The sequence below is a fragment of the Neoarius graeffei genome, chromosome 14 (genome assembly GCF_027579695.1).
Source record: "Neoarius graeffei isolate fNeoGra1 chromosome 14, fNeoGra1.pri, whole genome shotgun sequence".
Lineage (NCBI taxonomy): Eukaryota > Metazoa > Chordata > Actinopteri > Siluriformes > Ariidae > Neoarius > Neoarius graeffei.
Window position 1 is genome coordinate 30,911,836 of NC_083582.1, and position 16,801 is coordinate 30,928,636.

At 41.0% G+C, this 16,801-nt stretch overlaps 1 protein-coding gene across 3 annotated transcripts in view; it reads right to left on the minus strand.

Annotated features, from left to right (window-relative positions):
* Positions 1–16,801, minus strand: part of rundc3ab (RUN domain containing 3Ab) — a 41,656-nt gene that overhangs the window by 2,967 nt on the left and 21,888 nt on the right. For 2 of the 3 annotated variants that reach the window (XR_009656342.1, XR_009656343.1), the window contains exons 2-11: positions 13,155–13,270; positions 12,919–13,046; positions 12,696–12,781; positions 11,781–11,870; positions 9,349–9,429; positions 6,009–6,174; positions 4,948–5,105; positions 4,643–4,762; positions 4,432–4,541; positions 1,577–1,790 (exon numbers count right to left, since the gene is read on the minus strand). Coding sequence is in view for 1 of the 3 variants with exons in the window: in XM_060938799.1 (XP_060794782.1) it covers positions 1,648–1,790; positions 4,432–4,541; positions 4,643–4,762; positions 4,948–5,105; positions 6,009–6,174; positions 9,349–9,429; positions 11,781–11,870; positions 12,696–12,781; positions 12,919–13,046; positions 13,155–13,270 (1,198 nt within the window). In the remaining 2 variants the exon portion in view is untranslated. Of the gene's footprint in view, positions 1–779; positions 1,791–4,431; positions 4,542–4,642; positions 4,763–4,947; positions 5,106–6,008; positions 6,175–9,348; positions 9,430–11,780; positions 11,871–12,695; positions 12,782–12,918; positions 13,047–13,154; positions 13,271–16,801 lie in introns of those variants that run through there. The other variant, XM_060938799.1, reaches the window with a different exon arrangement.

The following is a 16,801-nucleotide window of genomic DNA, read 5'->3' on the forward strand; positions in this document are numbered from 1 at the left end:
TAGGCTGAAAACATATCTGTTCAGTCAAGCCTTTTGCTAATAGCTTTTTATTAGGTAAAGGAGAAGATCTGGAGAGTCCTCAGGCATAGAGTGCTTTTGTAAACTGGGATGTATGGATGCTCTAACTTGTTCTAAAATGTTCTAACTTGAGTACTTGTGTTATGTGTTGTGTGTACACTACCGTTCAAAAGTTTGGGGTCACTTTGAAATGTCCTTATTTTTGAAAGAAAAGCACTGTTCTTTTCAATGAAGATCACTTTAAACTAATCAGAAATCCACTCTATACATTGCTAATGTGGTAAATGACTATTCTAGCTGCAAATGTCTGGTTTTTGGTACAATATCTCCATAGGTGTATAGAGGCCCATTTCCAGCAACTCTCACTCCAGTGTTCTAATGGTACAATGTGTTTGCTCATTGCCTCAGAAGGCTAATGGATGATTAGAAAACCCTTGTACAATCATGTTAGCACAGCTGAAAACAGTTTAGCTCTTTAGAGAAGCTATAAAACTGACCTTCCTTTGAGCAGATTGAGTTTCTGGAGCATCACATTTGTGGGGTCGATTAAATGCTCAAAATGGCCAGAAAAATGTCTTGACTATATTTTCTATTCATTTTACAACTTATGGTGGTAAATAAAAGTGTGACTTTTCATGGAAAACACAAAATTGTCTGGGTGACCCCAAACTTTTGAACGGTAGTGTATAAGCAACTGTAAATGAGGAGATACAACAATGTACACCTGGCACAAGGGGAAAAAAAGGGGAAGGGGAGGGGGGTTGTCCAAAACGAGGCAGTTATTTTATTGCAGTTAGAACAGGAACAGCCAGATTTCCAGTAGTGTCATAAACATGACTTTGCAACGTTAAAATGAATAAGAATTACAACTGAAACGACTGTCTAATGACAACCTCAGCCTCAATCACACAACAAAGGTTTAATTAGACTTTTTAATCCAATAAACTCCAAGTGTTCATAAGGAGGTTAGAACAGATTCTGATGGCACTAACGCAAAAAGACAACTGGCAGTTACATGTACAGTAGATTATATATGTACTGGTCTGTAAGAGTACAGATATACATATTTATTTTCAGTATGCATCTTTTTACGTGGCACCGAAATGGCTGTTAAATAATATTACCATCTTTTGGCAGTTCGGTTCATCTTCAGACAAAAATGGAACTAATTAAACGAGGCAAAAGGCAGCTATTCTAGTTATGACCACTTCTCAAAATGATGCTATAACCATACATTATATCCTTGTGCACTTTTTTTTTTTGCAGAAGACTCACTGATTAATTAAAGGGAAAAAACAAACATGGCAGGTGCTAAGAAAACATGAACTGTTTAGCTCGAGGTGTGTGTCAGGTGGTTAGGCAGTCGGTGCATAGTCCACAGTGGAGGAAAAGTGTATGGCAAAGACACCCAGAGACACGACAGCAAACAGTCAAACAGGAGAAAGGAAATAGTAAGTAGCAGAAATTAGGAGAGAGTGTGAAATCCTGTGCCAATAATTGGTTTCTGGAATATACTACACACACAATTTGCATTGAACACTGAAAATGGGAAAATTACCAGCCGCTGTGTCTTTGGGTGCCTTTGCTGATTAAAAAAAAAAAGTTTGGTTTGTGTGTTTGCGTGTGGCTCTAGCTGGGCGTGAGAGCAGGACTTGGCTCTGCGCTAATGTTCACCAGGCACTCTGTGGACCTCAGGCTGGGCAGAGACTTACAGCTGGGTAACGAGTTCAGGGAACCACAAAGCCCTAAGATGGAGGGCGTGAAGTCTTTATCTGTGGAAGACAAGAAAAACAAACATGATGTTCATCACTCCTATTCTAAGTGATGTGTGTTTCATTTAGATTTCCCTTCATTTAACTCGCCATCTTTTTATTGTTTGAGTTATCTGCTGAGCAGCCTTGTAGTACTTGAGTCCGACTCGTGACTCGACTTGGACTCGAGCACTGATGACTTGGACCCAGACTCGTGCATTAACTGCATTAGGACTCGGAAAATGGAGACGAGGACTTCGATTTTTTCATAACATGCCATCATAATTTGGCATAAGATATTTATATCCACATTAATTTTGTACCAATTTCGTGTAAGAGTGTCACACCTGTGCACCTTGGTGTGTGCATCAGATAGACTCTCAGGCGTGCTCTGGACAGCGCGCGCACGCCAAGCGGACTCTCACATGCGCCATAAACAACTCGCACCTGTGCAGGATTAAGGCGCAAACAGCGCGCCTCTATAAAAACTGTGAAAACACACTTACTTTGCGAAGTATTGAGTCGTGTTGCTGACACACTAACAAGCCTTATTTCCTTGTTTGGTTTCCTGAGCCCTGATTTCCTGTTTCTCGTCTTTGATTCTGCCGAGTCCACGATAGCCTGTTTGTGCGTCACTCGGTCTATTGCCTGTTTCACTGTTTTATGATTTTGCCTGCCGTTCTGGATTGTTTACGTGTCTTCACTTGTATTAACAGGGCTCTACATTAACTTTTGAAACCACTTGTCCTGTCGGGCAAGTTGAAAGGAAATTTACTTGTCCAAATGTGAAGTTGACTTGTCCGAAGAAAAATTTGAGAAAAAAACACAAAAATTATTTGTAATAAACTAATTTCACCAGAATTACCTTAACACAATCTATTCACTGCAGAAAAAAATTGGACTCCATCAATCATTAATTTATTTATGAGAAATTGAAAACCAGAAAATTAAAATTATACAGTATATTTTCATTTTTAAATTATTAACTTTGAATATATATCCTCCACTGATTAATTGTTGCTGTCTAATTATTCATTGTGGTTCCTGTATGGTATTTAATGGTTGCGATGAAAGTTGCGGTGTTTTTTAGGTTTTTGTTGCGATTACATTGCGGGAAGAAGTGAAAGTTGCGAGGAATTGTTGCGATTTTCTCTTTTTGTTTTTAAAATTGAGTGATATGTTAAATATTAAGTTATTACTGAAAAACTATTGATTAAAAAAACAGACACTGAGAAATGGTCCTATAAACAACTTTACCAATATAAAAGATTACCAGGACTACAAAAATGCAGAAAAATAGGCTTTACTTATCCAAATGCACCTGTTGGTTCAAAAGTTAAAGTGCATAGAACCTCACAGCACAACATGAAGTTACCTTAAAATAGAATATAAATGCCTCAGCTTTCATGTAAGAAAAAAAAAACCATTAATACTAGTACTGTGTGCAGGCAGTCTCTCCTGAAGACTAAATTAAACAATAATTATAAACTAATAAAATAAATGGCTCAGGCTTCATAGAAGAAAAAAACAATTTGAACAGAATCTCACAGTATGATGCTGAAGCTGCCTAAACAATGGAAAATAAAATACCATTTTGGCAAAAATGTTGGCATCCATTAATTTCTTGTATTAAGTAAAAAAAATAATGTAAAGTGCACACAGTCCTTCACTGTAAACATAACACACTTTCAGTAACAGAATTTAAGCCTACATAAACACTGACTCGCACATGCAGTGTTGCCAGATACTGCTGACGTTTTCCAGCCCAAAATATGTTCAAAAGCCGCCAAAATGCACTTAAAACCGCCCAATCTGGCAACACTGCGCACATGCTGCTTCTCTTGAACGTATACACGGAAGTAAGGCGGAAGGTAGTTTGTCGACGTCACCTCAAGACGACGCCAACGATTGGTCAAATTTGCAGGAAAGTTGCAGTGATTGGATATAATTGCAACACTGCCCTAAATTCGCGGGGATTGGTTGAATTTGCGTTGAAGTTGCAAATCACAACATCGTGAAATCCTGGAGGGTCTGGTAAATGACCGTTTACTTTTCAGCTCAAATACACGAAGCAGTATTGGCCGGTTTCACAAGTGGAATATTGCGCATGCGCACATCGCTCTTTCCGAAGAGAAACATCCGGCGATTCATCAAAACAATATGTCGAGTGAGATGCTTCGGAAATCATGTGAATAAACTGATAAATTTGATATGTAACCCGAATATCGGCGTATTTTGGCACTTGTCCGATCGGACAAGTAACTGAGACGATGAACTTGTCCGACATAAAGGATCACTTGTCTCGGACAAGCGTTAATGTCGAGCCCTGATTAATAAACACACCTTCTGCACTTACATCCGTCTCCCAACCATCTCTGACAGAATACTTCACACTCCCTGAAGCACATTCACCTGTTCATACGCCATGTTCAGGAACAAACTAATGTTAATGGCGCTAAAACAGCCACCGACAAATGGTGCGGTTGGAGTGTTGGACTCGACTCAAATTTTTTATTTTTTTTAAAATGATTTGGACTTGACTCGGACTTGAACACTGGGGACATGGACTCGAGGTTTAGTGACTCGACTACAACACTACTGCTGAGCAAAAAAAGCAGGAGGACTATCGTTTCCAAGTGAAATCATTCCTTTCAGGTTTTACCTGCTCTGCACCAAGGCTGGCCATTTGGCTTCCCCTCAGCCTTCTGGGAATCTGAGTCCAAGCTGATGTGTGCTGAGAGAAGCTCAGGACTCTGGAAGCTTCCACTGTGGCTTAAAGACAAAGAACAACGTTTAGTAAAGATGGAAACTGACAAATTGTAGGTACATTGGACGTATTGTCATCGTCAGTGCTGCAGATGTCAGTATCTTACCTGCAGTAGAGCTGGCTTTCTTCCTGGTTGTTGTAGGTGTGGAGTGATGGCCACTGGTTTACAAGAGGAATAGACATATCCTTAGACAAAGGATGAGCTTCACCTGGAATCAGACTTGTCCTGAGAAATAAAAGCACTAAAAATCAGCATATCGCATTATCTGTTCCCAGCTTCGCATTTTCACCAAGGACCCCCTGAATCCACTACTGCACTACTGTCGGAGCTGCCGTTACAGAAAAGTAATCAGCACCTTCGGATCAGTCAGAATCCTGAATATATAGACAAAAAGACTGTGTGGGTCTTACAGCTGCTCCTGGAGCTCCAATACAACAGACTCCAATTCTCTTTTCTCTTGATGGCTCTGAAGCTGAATTTCCTCCAGTTTCTTGTTTAGTTTCTTGTTTTCCATCTCCAAATTCTTCAGCTGCGACTCCCGCAATCGCACAAGCTCCTCCAGGTAGCCCTACACACACACCTCTGCAAGTTACTCCACGGCATCTTCAAATTTTTATTGCTTTGAAAGAACATGAATTCGTACAAAACTAGCACGACTGTGCATTTTTTTAATATTCCTGTTTAAATTGTACTTCACCTCCCCCTACTGGTGTAATGTAGTTCAGCGTTTGCCTGCTTAGTTTTGCCACTGTTCATCCATCCATTACCCGTAGCTGCTTATCCTGTGCAGGGTCGCAGGCGAGCTGGAGCCTATCCCAGCTGACTATGGGCGAGAGGCGGGGTACACCCTGGACAAGTCACCAGATCATCGCAGAGATGACACACAGAGACAAGCAACCATTCACACTCACATTCACAACTATTGCCAATTTAGAGCCACCAATTAACCTAACCTGCATCTCTTTGGACTGTGGGGGAAACCAGAGCAAACATGGAAAGAACATGAAAACTCCAAAGAGAAAGGCCCTCGTTGGCTGCTGGGTTCGAACCCAGAACCTTCTTGCTGTGAGGCGACAGTGCTAACCACTACACCACCATGCCGCCCGCCACTGTTCATAATAATGAGAATTCCAGAGCAATGTGCTTGGTTCACCAATAAGAGTTGACTCTTTCAGTTCCCAAATGACGCATTGCGATTTTGTTCTTGACCAGGCAAAAATATTTTGAATAAATTTACATTGCAAGTCCTAGGTTTCAGTGTTATATAAAAGTTCAAAGTTAAACATTGGTAAAAGAAGTTTTATTGGATTTAGTACTTTTAATCAGTGTAATCACTGGTAAATTGCTGGACAGGAAGAAAACATTCCCAATGTGCAGTTATGAGAAAAGAATTGACTTCCAGATGGGAACAGTAATTCTACTTCATTGTGTTCATTATTTTACGATAAACAACATGACTCTCTCTGCTCACCTTCTGGGCACTGACGATCTTGAACCTCTGCTCCATCCTGCGACATTTGTTCCTCCAGCTATCTTCGTCCGTGACCAGCGGGATGTAGGGATGCTCAGGAATGCTGTCGTCACTGTTACTGCTATCCACGCTGCAGCAGTCATCGTCATCGCTCAGGTAGTCATAGCTGAACAGATGTTTTTTATTAAAAATTTAAAAAGCATGAACAATACTTGAAGGTGAGCTGTACAGTGGTGCTTGAAAGTTTGTGAACCCTTTAGAATTTTCTATATTTCTGCACAAATTATCATAGTCATTATCTTTTCTCCGTGCTCTCACGGAAGGCGGTCACATTTCCCTGCCTCTCATCTCCCTTATCTTCCCTGCTTTGCTCCTCTTGTCTCGTCTGTCTACTGTCTATACTTTTGAGAGACTCTCTCTGCACTGCTCTCTAAACTAAAAAAATCATGGAATTGATAAACTGGTCTCTTAACGCAATTGACACAATTTTCTCGACGAGAAGCCTGGGTTTGGGGGAACCGGCCTGTCCTGCAGCTGGCTACATGATGGACGCGTGGGAGAAGTGGCGGGTCGTGTGCCTGGCGGTTCTTTCTGTGGAGGACATTGAAGACATCTACCTATTCGGAACCATGATTACAGGACTTTTGCTGATTGGATTAGGCATTGCCCTGGTTTATCGAGGAAATCAGAAAATGGTGACAGCTGTACAAAGCCCCATAAAGCTGCCCAACATGATTGAAGCGGTGGGCAGAGCTGTCGGCACTCAGACTGTGGCTATTCAGAACTTGAACCGCAACATGGATGACCTCATGGAGAAGCTTTTGGCTTTGCAAAGGAAATGGATCAATTCGGAGACCAGAATGGATAAACAGAGTAGTCGTGTAAAAGAATGCGTCTACTCGCCCCAAGACCAAACAATCCCAATCTTACCTGCTTTCGGCTCCCTCAGACAGCACTGGCCTCGGTCAAGGCCGTTGCTGGGACAACAACTCCCCCTGAAGATCACTGCAGTGAGACGCTCTTGCATTCCTTCCCCCACTTCCCACGGTCGCCGCTTTTACCCTCAGTGTGACAAGCGGGTGCGCGACCAGCGCCGTCATGGCTGCAGGAACGGACGGCTGCTTGCTTGCGCTGGGTTACCTCTACCTCCCCCCCTCAAGTCCCGAGTTTTCATGTTGTAAAGTGTACTTGTGTTATTTTGTGCTTATGTGCTGAGGTGTTTCCTAATGTTCCCACACTGTACTCCTCACAGGAGCATAGTGTGGGGGTTGCTTTTTTCTCCTCCCCTCCCTTCATGTTACTCTGTATTTTTTCTTTTCATCCCTGTCTTCCTGTCCTGTCTACTCCCCCTCTGTCAATTGTATGTATGTGTATATGTACGGACGGGTTGATGGTCAATTTCGCTGGTACTTGTGACTAGTGACAAAGGGTTGGTTCATTCATTCATTCATTCATTCATTCAAATATGACCTAAAAACATCATCAGATTTTCACACAAGTCCTAAAAGTAGATAAAGAGAACCCAGTTAAACAAATGAGACAAAAATATTATACTTGGTCATTTATTTATTGAGGAAAATGATCCAAATATTACATATCTGTGAGTGGCAAAAGTATGTGAACCTTTGCTTTCAGTATCTGGTGTGACCCCCTTGTGCAGCAATAACTGCAACTAAACATTTGCGGTAACTGTTGATCAGTCCTGCACACCGGCTTGGAGGAATTTTAGCCCATTCCTCCGTACAGAACAGCTTCAACTCTGGGATGTTGGTGGGTTTCCTCACATGAACTGCTCGCTTCAGGTCCTTCCACAACATTTCGATTGGATTAAGGTCAGGACTCTGACTTGACCATTCCAAAACATTAACTTTATTCTTCTTTAACCATTCTTTGGTAGAACGACTTGTGTGCTTAGGGTCGTTGTCTTGCTGCATGACCCACCTTCTCTTGAGATTCAGTTCATGGACAGGTGTCCTGACATTTTCCTTTAGAATTTGCTGGTATAATTCAGAATTCATTGTTCCATCAATGATGTCAAGCCGTCCTGGCCCAGATGCAGCAAAACGGGCCCAAACCATGATAATACCACCACCATGTTTCACAGATGGGATAAGGTTCTTATGCTGGAATGCAGTGTTTTCCTCTCTCCAAACATAACGCTTCTCATTTAAACCAAAAAGTTCTATTTTGGTCTCATCCATCCACAAAACATTTTTCCAATAGCCTTCTGGCTTGTCCACATGATCTTTAGCAAACTGTAGATGAGCAGCAATGTTCTTTTTGGAGAGCAGTGGCTTCCTCCTTGCAACCCTTCCATGCACACCATTGTTGTTCAGTGTTCTCCTGATGGTAGACTCATGAACATTAACATTAGCCAATGTGAGAGAGGCCTTCAGTTGCTTAGAAGTTACCCTGGGTTCCTTTGTGACCTCGCCGACCATTGTTACCCTTCCCAGGAGTGGTCGACCAACAAAGATCCTTGCTCTTGGAGTGATCTTGGTTGGTCGACCGACCACTCCTAGGGAGGGTAACAATGGTCTTGAATTTCCTCCATTTGTACACAATCTGTCTGACTGTGGATTGGTGGAGTCCAAACTCTTCAGAGATGGTTTTGTAACCTTTTCCAGCCTGATGAGCATCAACAGCACTTTTTCTGAGGTCCTTAGAAATCTCCTTGGTTAGTGCCATGATACACTTCCACAAACATGTGTTGTGAAGATCAGACTTTGATAGATCCCTGTTCTTTAAATAAAACAGGATGTCCACTCACACCTGATTGTCATTCCATTGATTGAAAACACCTGACTCTAATTTCACCTTCAAATTAACTGCTAATCCTAGAGGTTCACATACTTTTGCCACTCACAGATATGTAATATTGGATCATTTTCCTCAATAAATAAATGACCAAGTATAATATTTTTGTCTCATTTGTTTAACTGGGTTCTCTTTATCTACTTTTAGGACTTGTGTGAAAATCTGATGATGTTTTAGGTCATATTTATGCAGGAATATAGAAAATTCTAAAGGGTTCACAAACTTTCAAGCAATAATGATGGGAAAATGCATTTAAAAATCACACAGCAGTAAAGAGAGTATGAAATCTGCAAATATTATACTTGAATTATTATACTGAACTTGAATAAGTGCTGCATAACTATTTGTAATGTATAATGTACTGTACATTTTCCCATCATTCCCACCAAATAATAATAATAATAATAATAATAATAATAATAATAATTAGGTACTGAATGGACATTTGATTAAAAACTAAAGGATGCCATCCTGACTTTTGGACAGTTCTGTATATTTACTACTGGCGTAAACCTGAGCGCACCTCTGAGTGAACTTGAGATATGGCGTATAGTCAATCACCGCCTCCGTTTTTCCATCCAGAGCCTCTCCCTTTAAACAGAAACTGAGAAGACAATACAACTCAGCATCAAATATTCTCAACACACAATCAACCTGTCCCACCTTTCCTTCAAAGGTAGGATGAATTCAGTCTAATGTAACGTGCTATACTTACAGTGCTATACTCGCTGCTGTTGAATTCTGATTGGCCAGATGATGTTCATTAATTTTCTATAACAACAGCTCTGACAATAGCGTAGCTGCAAATCTTGGGTTTGTACTAATGCACTTATTCTTATACTGTATGTTGCTTTCATTTATGGAAGAAGTCTCCAGCAGTGGCGGCGCGGGGGTGGGGGGCAACCGCCCCCCCCCCCCCCTAAAATTATGTTGGGGGGGGCGGCTGTGCCCCACCAAGTTACGATGGGAGTCTTTTGAGTATTTACAAGGAAGAAAAGAGTAGTATGAATAAACAGCCCACTGTGCGCCTTTGTTTCCCCTTATTAAATCCCGCTGTGTCCCTTCATCCCGGCGGCATCCCTTTGTACTGTAGGTTGATAGCACCCATTCGCACTAAAACTGATGCAAATTAGCCTGGCCCTGACGTCACCGATTTCCTCCGCTTTCCAGGATTTTCCTTATTTGGCTTACGCAGAACTGCAAAACCCATCACTTTTAGTAGACAAGCTGATTTATGAATATTTTGTGGACTAACTAACCCATTGCTGTGGCAACTGTCTAGACATATCTGGTCTCCTTGGGTCCTCGCGCCAAAGCAGGGTCCCTGTGACAGCAAGGCTATGACAGTGTTGCTGCATTTGTATCTGACTGATAACTTGTGTCCTGTCCGGATGGCTACATCGCGTTCACGAGGCGTACAAGCAGTTTTGGGCGCCCAAAAACTTGATGCTGCTCTAGATCTACATGAATTCGCTTGCTGCCCTGACCAAACCCATTGTAAGAGGGTGTTATCCTGTCAATGATACTAAGTAGACGTAATTATGTGATAGTATCATTGGTTCTGTTTAAACTTCGCTTTACTCCACCAAAATTTGCCTCTCAAAATGTGGAAAATAGTGTTTTAGAGGGTTAAAAATTCCAAATTTCCCCAGGGGTGCATGCCCCCGGACCCCCCTAGATTTGGCATGCCTTTGACATGTGACACATCACACCCCCCCCATCCAAAACTTCCTGCCGCCACCTCTGTCCAGTGTCAGCTCTTTGCAGCAGTCAGAGGTAAAGCTAGAACTTTACATTTTCCAACATCTTCAGTAAAGAGGAGTTGATGTGTTTTGGTTTCTTGGTGACATGACAAGCTGTCTTATTAATTCTATAGAAAATAAGAGGTTGGTGAGGACTGCTATAATGTAAATAAAAGAATATTTAACTTGTTTTAAAGACACTCCACTTGAAACTAATTGCAATTACTCCTACATATATTAACCCTAATCAGTACACATGAGGTCCGTGCGGACCCCAGCACTACGTATTTTGTAATATATTTTATGTTACCAAATGTTTTTGCCTGCTATATTAGGTAGTTGTCACTCACCAGGTTGCCACTCTACACACTACAGATTATTACGTTGCACGCATTTATAGAGTTTCTATAAAATGGTGGACCCCAGCCGGACTCTCTAATTTTCAGCCACACTTTATTCAAACAATATACTCACCAACATTAACAGGATTCATTTCGCTATTTTTGTATAGTTTGTTGCAGATACCAAGGAGGTTTAAAAAAAAAAAAACTAGTGCTCAATAGGGTAATTTTGACAAATCAGCCAAATATATGCTTTACCTGTACTGTACATCTTTATTATATTTTCTTCTGCCTTATTATTACAGTACCACTAGGATATGACAACACCCTTCATGTAGCACAAAAATTTGTGGAAAAAGTAAAAAATATTGTGCATTTCTTTTTTCCTTGAATAAAACCACTATAACCAGCAAAAAAATTCTGTTTTCGCCGTGGATTTACAAGTTCACACATCATTCAAACAAATTTTGAGGCAGTTGTATCCTGAATATAGATACAGAGTACATTAAATAAATAGTGTTGGGGTCCCTGTGGACCCCAGGTGTATAGATTAATCAGTCTGGGCATATGTACCGGTGAGGATTAAATATAAACAGGTAAATATATTGTACCATTCTTTAATTAATTAAAAAAAAAAGAATTGGAATTGTTGGCTAATTGCTGTGGTATATGAAGAATAAACCACGTCGGGACGTGCTGTTACAGAAAAAAATATAATAATCAATATCAAGGACCTAGAACCAGAGAAGTGAAGAAAAAACAGTGATGATTATTCTGTGATACTCTATTTTATGATTGGCTAACCGAATTGACCATAAACCCTGGCCTTTTCGATCCAGTGACATCTGTTATTCTGTCAAATCTCATCTCACCTGAAGTCGATTGCTCCGAGTCCAATTAACATTCCTGTAAGAACGCTGGCTTCTTCTCTTAACATTATGGCCCCTTCGTCATAGAACCTCCTGTACACACACGACACACAAAATAAAGAATACTGAAGCATGCACATTAATTTCTTTTCTTTTTATTTTTTTTAAATGAGAACATTTTTGTCCCAAGAAACATACTTACTGCATGGCTTTTCTTTATCTTCAAAAAACTGTGTAATAATCTCATCCCATTATCTGTAGCCGCTTTATCCTGTTCTACAGGGTCGCAGGCGAGCTGGAGCCTATCCCAGCTGACTACGGGCGAAAGGCGGGGTACACCCTGGACAAGTCGCCAGGTCATCACAGGGCTGACACATAGACACAGACAACCATTCACACTCACATTCACACCTACGGTCAATTTAGAGCCACCAGTTAACCTAACCTGCATGTCTTTGGACTGTGGGGGAAACCGAAGCACCCGGAGGAAACCCACGCGGACACGGGGAGAACATGCAAACTCCACACAGAAAGGCCCTCGCCGGCCACGGGGCTCGAACCCGGACCTTCTTGCTGTGAGGCAACAGCGCTAACCACTACACCACCGTGCCGCCCTTGTATAATAATAATAATAATAATAATAATAATAATAACAACAACTTTATTTCTTAAAAAACGCATTTCAAAAAAAACAAAACGCTTTTTACAAAAACTACTGCATATAATAATGAAAAGTTGAAAAAACAAAAAAAGCTGCTTCTGAAGTGAAGTACAAGATGTTATTTTGCTTAAAGTTGATATTTTTCTTAGTTTATAACGGTGTCTGGGGCTTATTATGTGCCATATCAGATACTTTTCCTATAGTTAACTGCGTGTATGTCTGTGAAATTTCGATATTTGGTCAAATATTATTCAGACCTGGTGGTGCGGCTGTCTCTCAGCGCTGTGGCGATGTATTCGGACAGACGTTTTTCCATCAGTGCAACTCTTATCCAAGCTCTGCCCTACATACCGTACAACAACAGCAGCAGCAATTAAAAAAAAAAGAAACCAGCAAAAATAATAAGATTTACACCTATTTTCGTGAATAAAAACTTTGATACTTTGAGAATTCTTTACCGCTGGAACTCCTGACCCTCACCTTCGCTCGAGACGAGCTGATGTTCTCCATGTTCTCGATGCTGCCGATGCAGCTGTTCTGCACTTTACTGCAGGCCAGGCGGATGAAGTCCCAGAAACTGCGCTGGCCATCGAACCAGCTCCCTGCTCCTATCACAGAAGAAAACAAAATGTGTACAACAATACATTTCCACACTTATTGGTTCCACTGATGTAACTGCAAAGAAGAATGCTTTCGTCTTTATTTATTTATTTTACCTTTAAAGCGGTGGCTGAGGATGTGCTCGAGAATGGAGGCAAAATTGATGAATTCCTCTGAGGAGTCGTCGATTGGTTCTGCCGTATACTTCTCCAGCAAGGTCTTCACCGAAAACCTGCTTCGCAAAAAGACACCATGACAATTTCGCACACTGTTAGATGAGAGTATATTTATGTCCTATGACCAGCATCGCTGTATGTGTGTTACAACAGCAGCCTGATGGACAAGGAATAAAACCCTTGAATATGTGCGCCCTGAAGTTGATCGTTTTCCTATAACAGCACGTGTAGATGATCACACGTTTTTATTAGTTAAAGAACAACACATCGTGCAATTTATCCATTGACAGTAATATTTAGTATTGGAGTATATTCACAAACAAGCTCCTGTTATCCTGGAATCGTTTCCTCACCAGCCTCACGGTTTTTCTCCGCAGCTTGTCAAGTTACAGAGAAACCAAAAAGTGTAAACTCCTCTGTCCTGACGAGATTTCCATCTCTGAAAACCTTTTGTTATGAAGCACTAACACTGAGGCATCTTTTCATAAACGTTCGCATAAATGTCTCCTTCACTAGATCAATAATTACACACAATTTTAGTCCATTTATTCTGAGCATCTACCACACAAGTCCTTGTTGAGGCCATCCTTAAAAAAAAGTCCGTTTCCTGTCCACCGGGTGAGCAAAAAATATTTTCGGGAGGGAGGGAGGGATTTTTATATATATATATATATATATATATATATATATATATATATTAGATAGATGGATAAGAAATCGCAATGCTGTGTTTGCTTTTTCTTTCAGTACTTTTTTAATTACAAAAGCAGACACATTTAATAAAATATGACAGTTTAATCAACTGAAACTTGTACAAAAACTTTAAGTTAGCATTTTAAATGCTGACTGCAACATTTGCAAAACTTTTACAAAGGTACTTAAAATGTCCGACACTCCGGATCTCCTTCCTTCATGGTGGCTGCCATTTTTTTGTGCCGCACGGTGCATGCACAGAGCTGATTCAATTCTATATTCTGCGCGGAATGCAGGGCTTTCCACAAGCGCCGGCTGCTGGCCACACAATTAAGTCCAGCCGGCTCCTTTAATGACTTATTTTTGTAGCCCACAGGCTCTAAATATTAATTTTCGATTTTAATAAAATTAAATGTTTATCTAACGGACTGACAATAATGTCAAACTGAACCGCACTCATTTAAGTTGTGATTCGCGCTGTTTGTAATGATAATAACCACAAATTCCCCGCCGACTTCGTTGATCAAGGGAGAGTAACTCATCCGCGGTCCCGACATGCGGTGTGTGCGCGCACTCAGCGGAGGCAGTAGTGTGTCGGAGGGAACAGAAGCAGAGATGACACTTATTTTGTCTCCGGTAAACCAGTCTTCTCTCGTTCAATTACGTGCTGGCATCAAAAGACACCGTTGGTTGTAAATGAAACCAAACTGAGTCGTTGGAGTGTATTTTCACACACAAATGGAGAAATGTTCACTGAGTGTTTAATTGTGTAGCCACCACTGCAGACCGTTGTCGGTGTTAATTCATAGCATGCTCAGCTGCGTGAATGTGTCATGCACCGAAAATAAGAGATTTACAAGCCAGGAACGCCTCATGATGCAATACGCAAGAAAAGAAAGAAGATTTACTGCCATTTTACTTTGTATTTGAGTAAAGTGAATAAATAAATGGTCTGTGGAAAATACATTTAATCCTGGGAACTGCGTGCACAGGAGTTTATTTTGTGTTTACTCCCCCCGGCTGGCTACTTATTTGTCATGGCTGGCTAGTATGAGCCTTAGTGGAAAGCCCTGGGAACGCGTAAATGTCAAGTTCGATTTTAGATTTACGAACCTGAAAAAAATGTCGAAAAACCGGCGTTAAAAAAAAAAAATTTTCAACCGCACAAACGGCACTCACCCGGCCGGTGGACCGGAAACAGAACATGTTTTAATAATGGCCTGATATTTTTTCTATCTACGATAGAAATGATAATGTCTTAAAACAAGCACATTAATATCATTCGTGCAGATGGAACTACTTTCCGAAACGTGCGGTTATAGAAAATTAATATTAATATGAATAAAATCTTGGGAGATATTAATCGCCATATATGGTGCAGTACGTGGCTGTGAATCATTTGTAAATATTCGTTTCAAATCCAGTAACAGAAACTGAGAAAAGGACAGAAATCTGATACTGTGCTCCTGAGTGGCGTAATAGAAACTCACAATCCAAAGTGACACTAGGGATTTGTGGGTATGTTGTAGTTCATGTACGCTGAGGAGCGCAGATAGTGCTTTCCTTCAAGTGTCCTGTGACCCAGTATGAACAGTTGTTTGCAAAGATGTGTTTCAAAAGAAGGGCTAGCCTTCACCCTTCCTGCTTCGTAGCTGTGGTATAGAGATCTTGCAGTCACGTGACCGGAAAGTACACAGCCGCCATTTTGTCGGTAAAAAACACCGCTGAATACTGCTGCACTCATGTACAAAATGGATCAATTTCAACCGACGGACTACACGGCTCATTTTTCTAATGAACAGATAATTAGATATATGTCTAAAATAAACGACCTACGGATTAGTGACCCTTATGGCTTACCGGACGGAGTTTTCACGACCGTATCAGTGGATATGGAACTGCCAGAGGTGGAATACCCAGATGTGTATAATTACCTCAAACTTTCCCTCGCTGTTCAGTGGTGAAGCACTGTGTGCTTATAAATCTCTGGACAGTTATCTTTACAGAAATTCAGGATTTGTCAGCGACTCAGATGTGGCATCTTGCAAACAAGAAAATAACAATCCTCATTGGATGGGTAAGTCACTTAAGTATTGAGTACTAGTGCTGATACTAGATATATCAGTAGTATCCTAAAAGTATAAAATTATTTTACATCTAGAGACTACATTGAATGTCACACCACTAAAAGACCCAATCCACCCCCCCGCCCCAACCCTTTTCTCAGGTTCCCACTTCCCGTAATTTTTTATTAGAGCAAGTCATAAACTTATGTTGCGAATAACTACATGGATATACTGAAATAAATACATGGCAAACCTGAGATGAAATGCACAGGCGCCAGTGATCGTTCTTTCCAGTCGGTTCCCATGCCTTGTTCTTGTTGTTTGCATCGGCCCGGCTGATAGCAGCAATCCACTTTGCACGCCTGTCAGGGTCCCGTGGCAGCCTATGAAACTTTCTTCCTGATTTCTGACCTCTCCTGTTGTGGCATTTATATGCCATACAACTCTCCGGCATTGTGGTACGGTAATATTTGAAGATTTGGGCGAAAAAAAAAAAGAAAGTCAGTGTCGGTTAGATGGCGGAAATATGGCGTTTTACCGACAAGATGGCGACTGCTTACAATCTGGAGCGGATGTGACGTCACATACAAGTGCTCCATAATAGGGGAAAGTTGGGATAGGTGATCAAATTAGGAAGAAAAATTGAGAAAAAACATTTAAACCAAGATCAACTGTGAGCTACTGCTTACTTGCGTATCCCCCCACTCTCGCTTATATCAGAACGCAAGGAATAGGACACTTATTATGAATTTTGACTTCAACAAATTATTAACCCTGAAACAAGGAAGTAAAGAGCAGTGTCTCTCCCCAGGGATTCCAAACAGCATC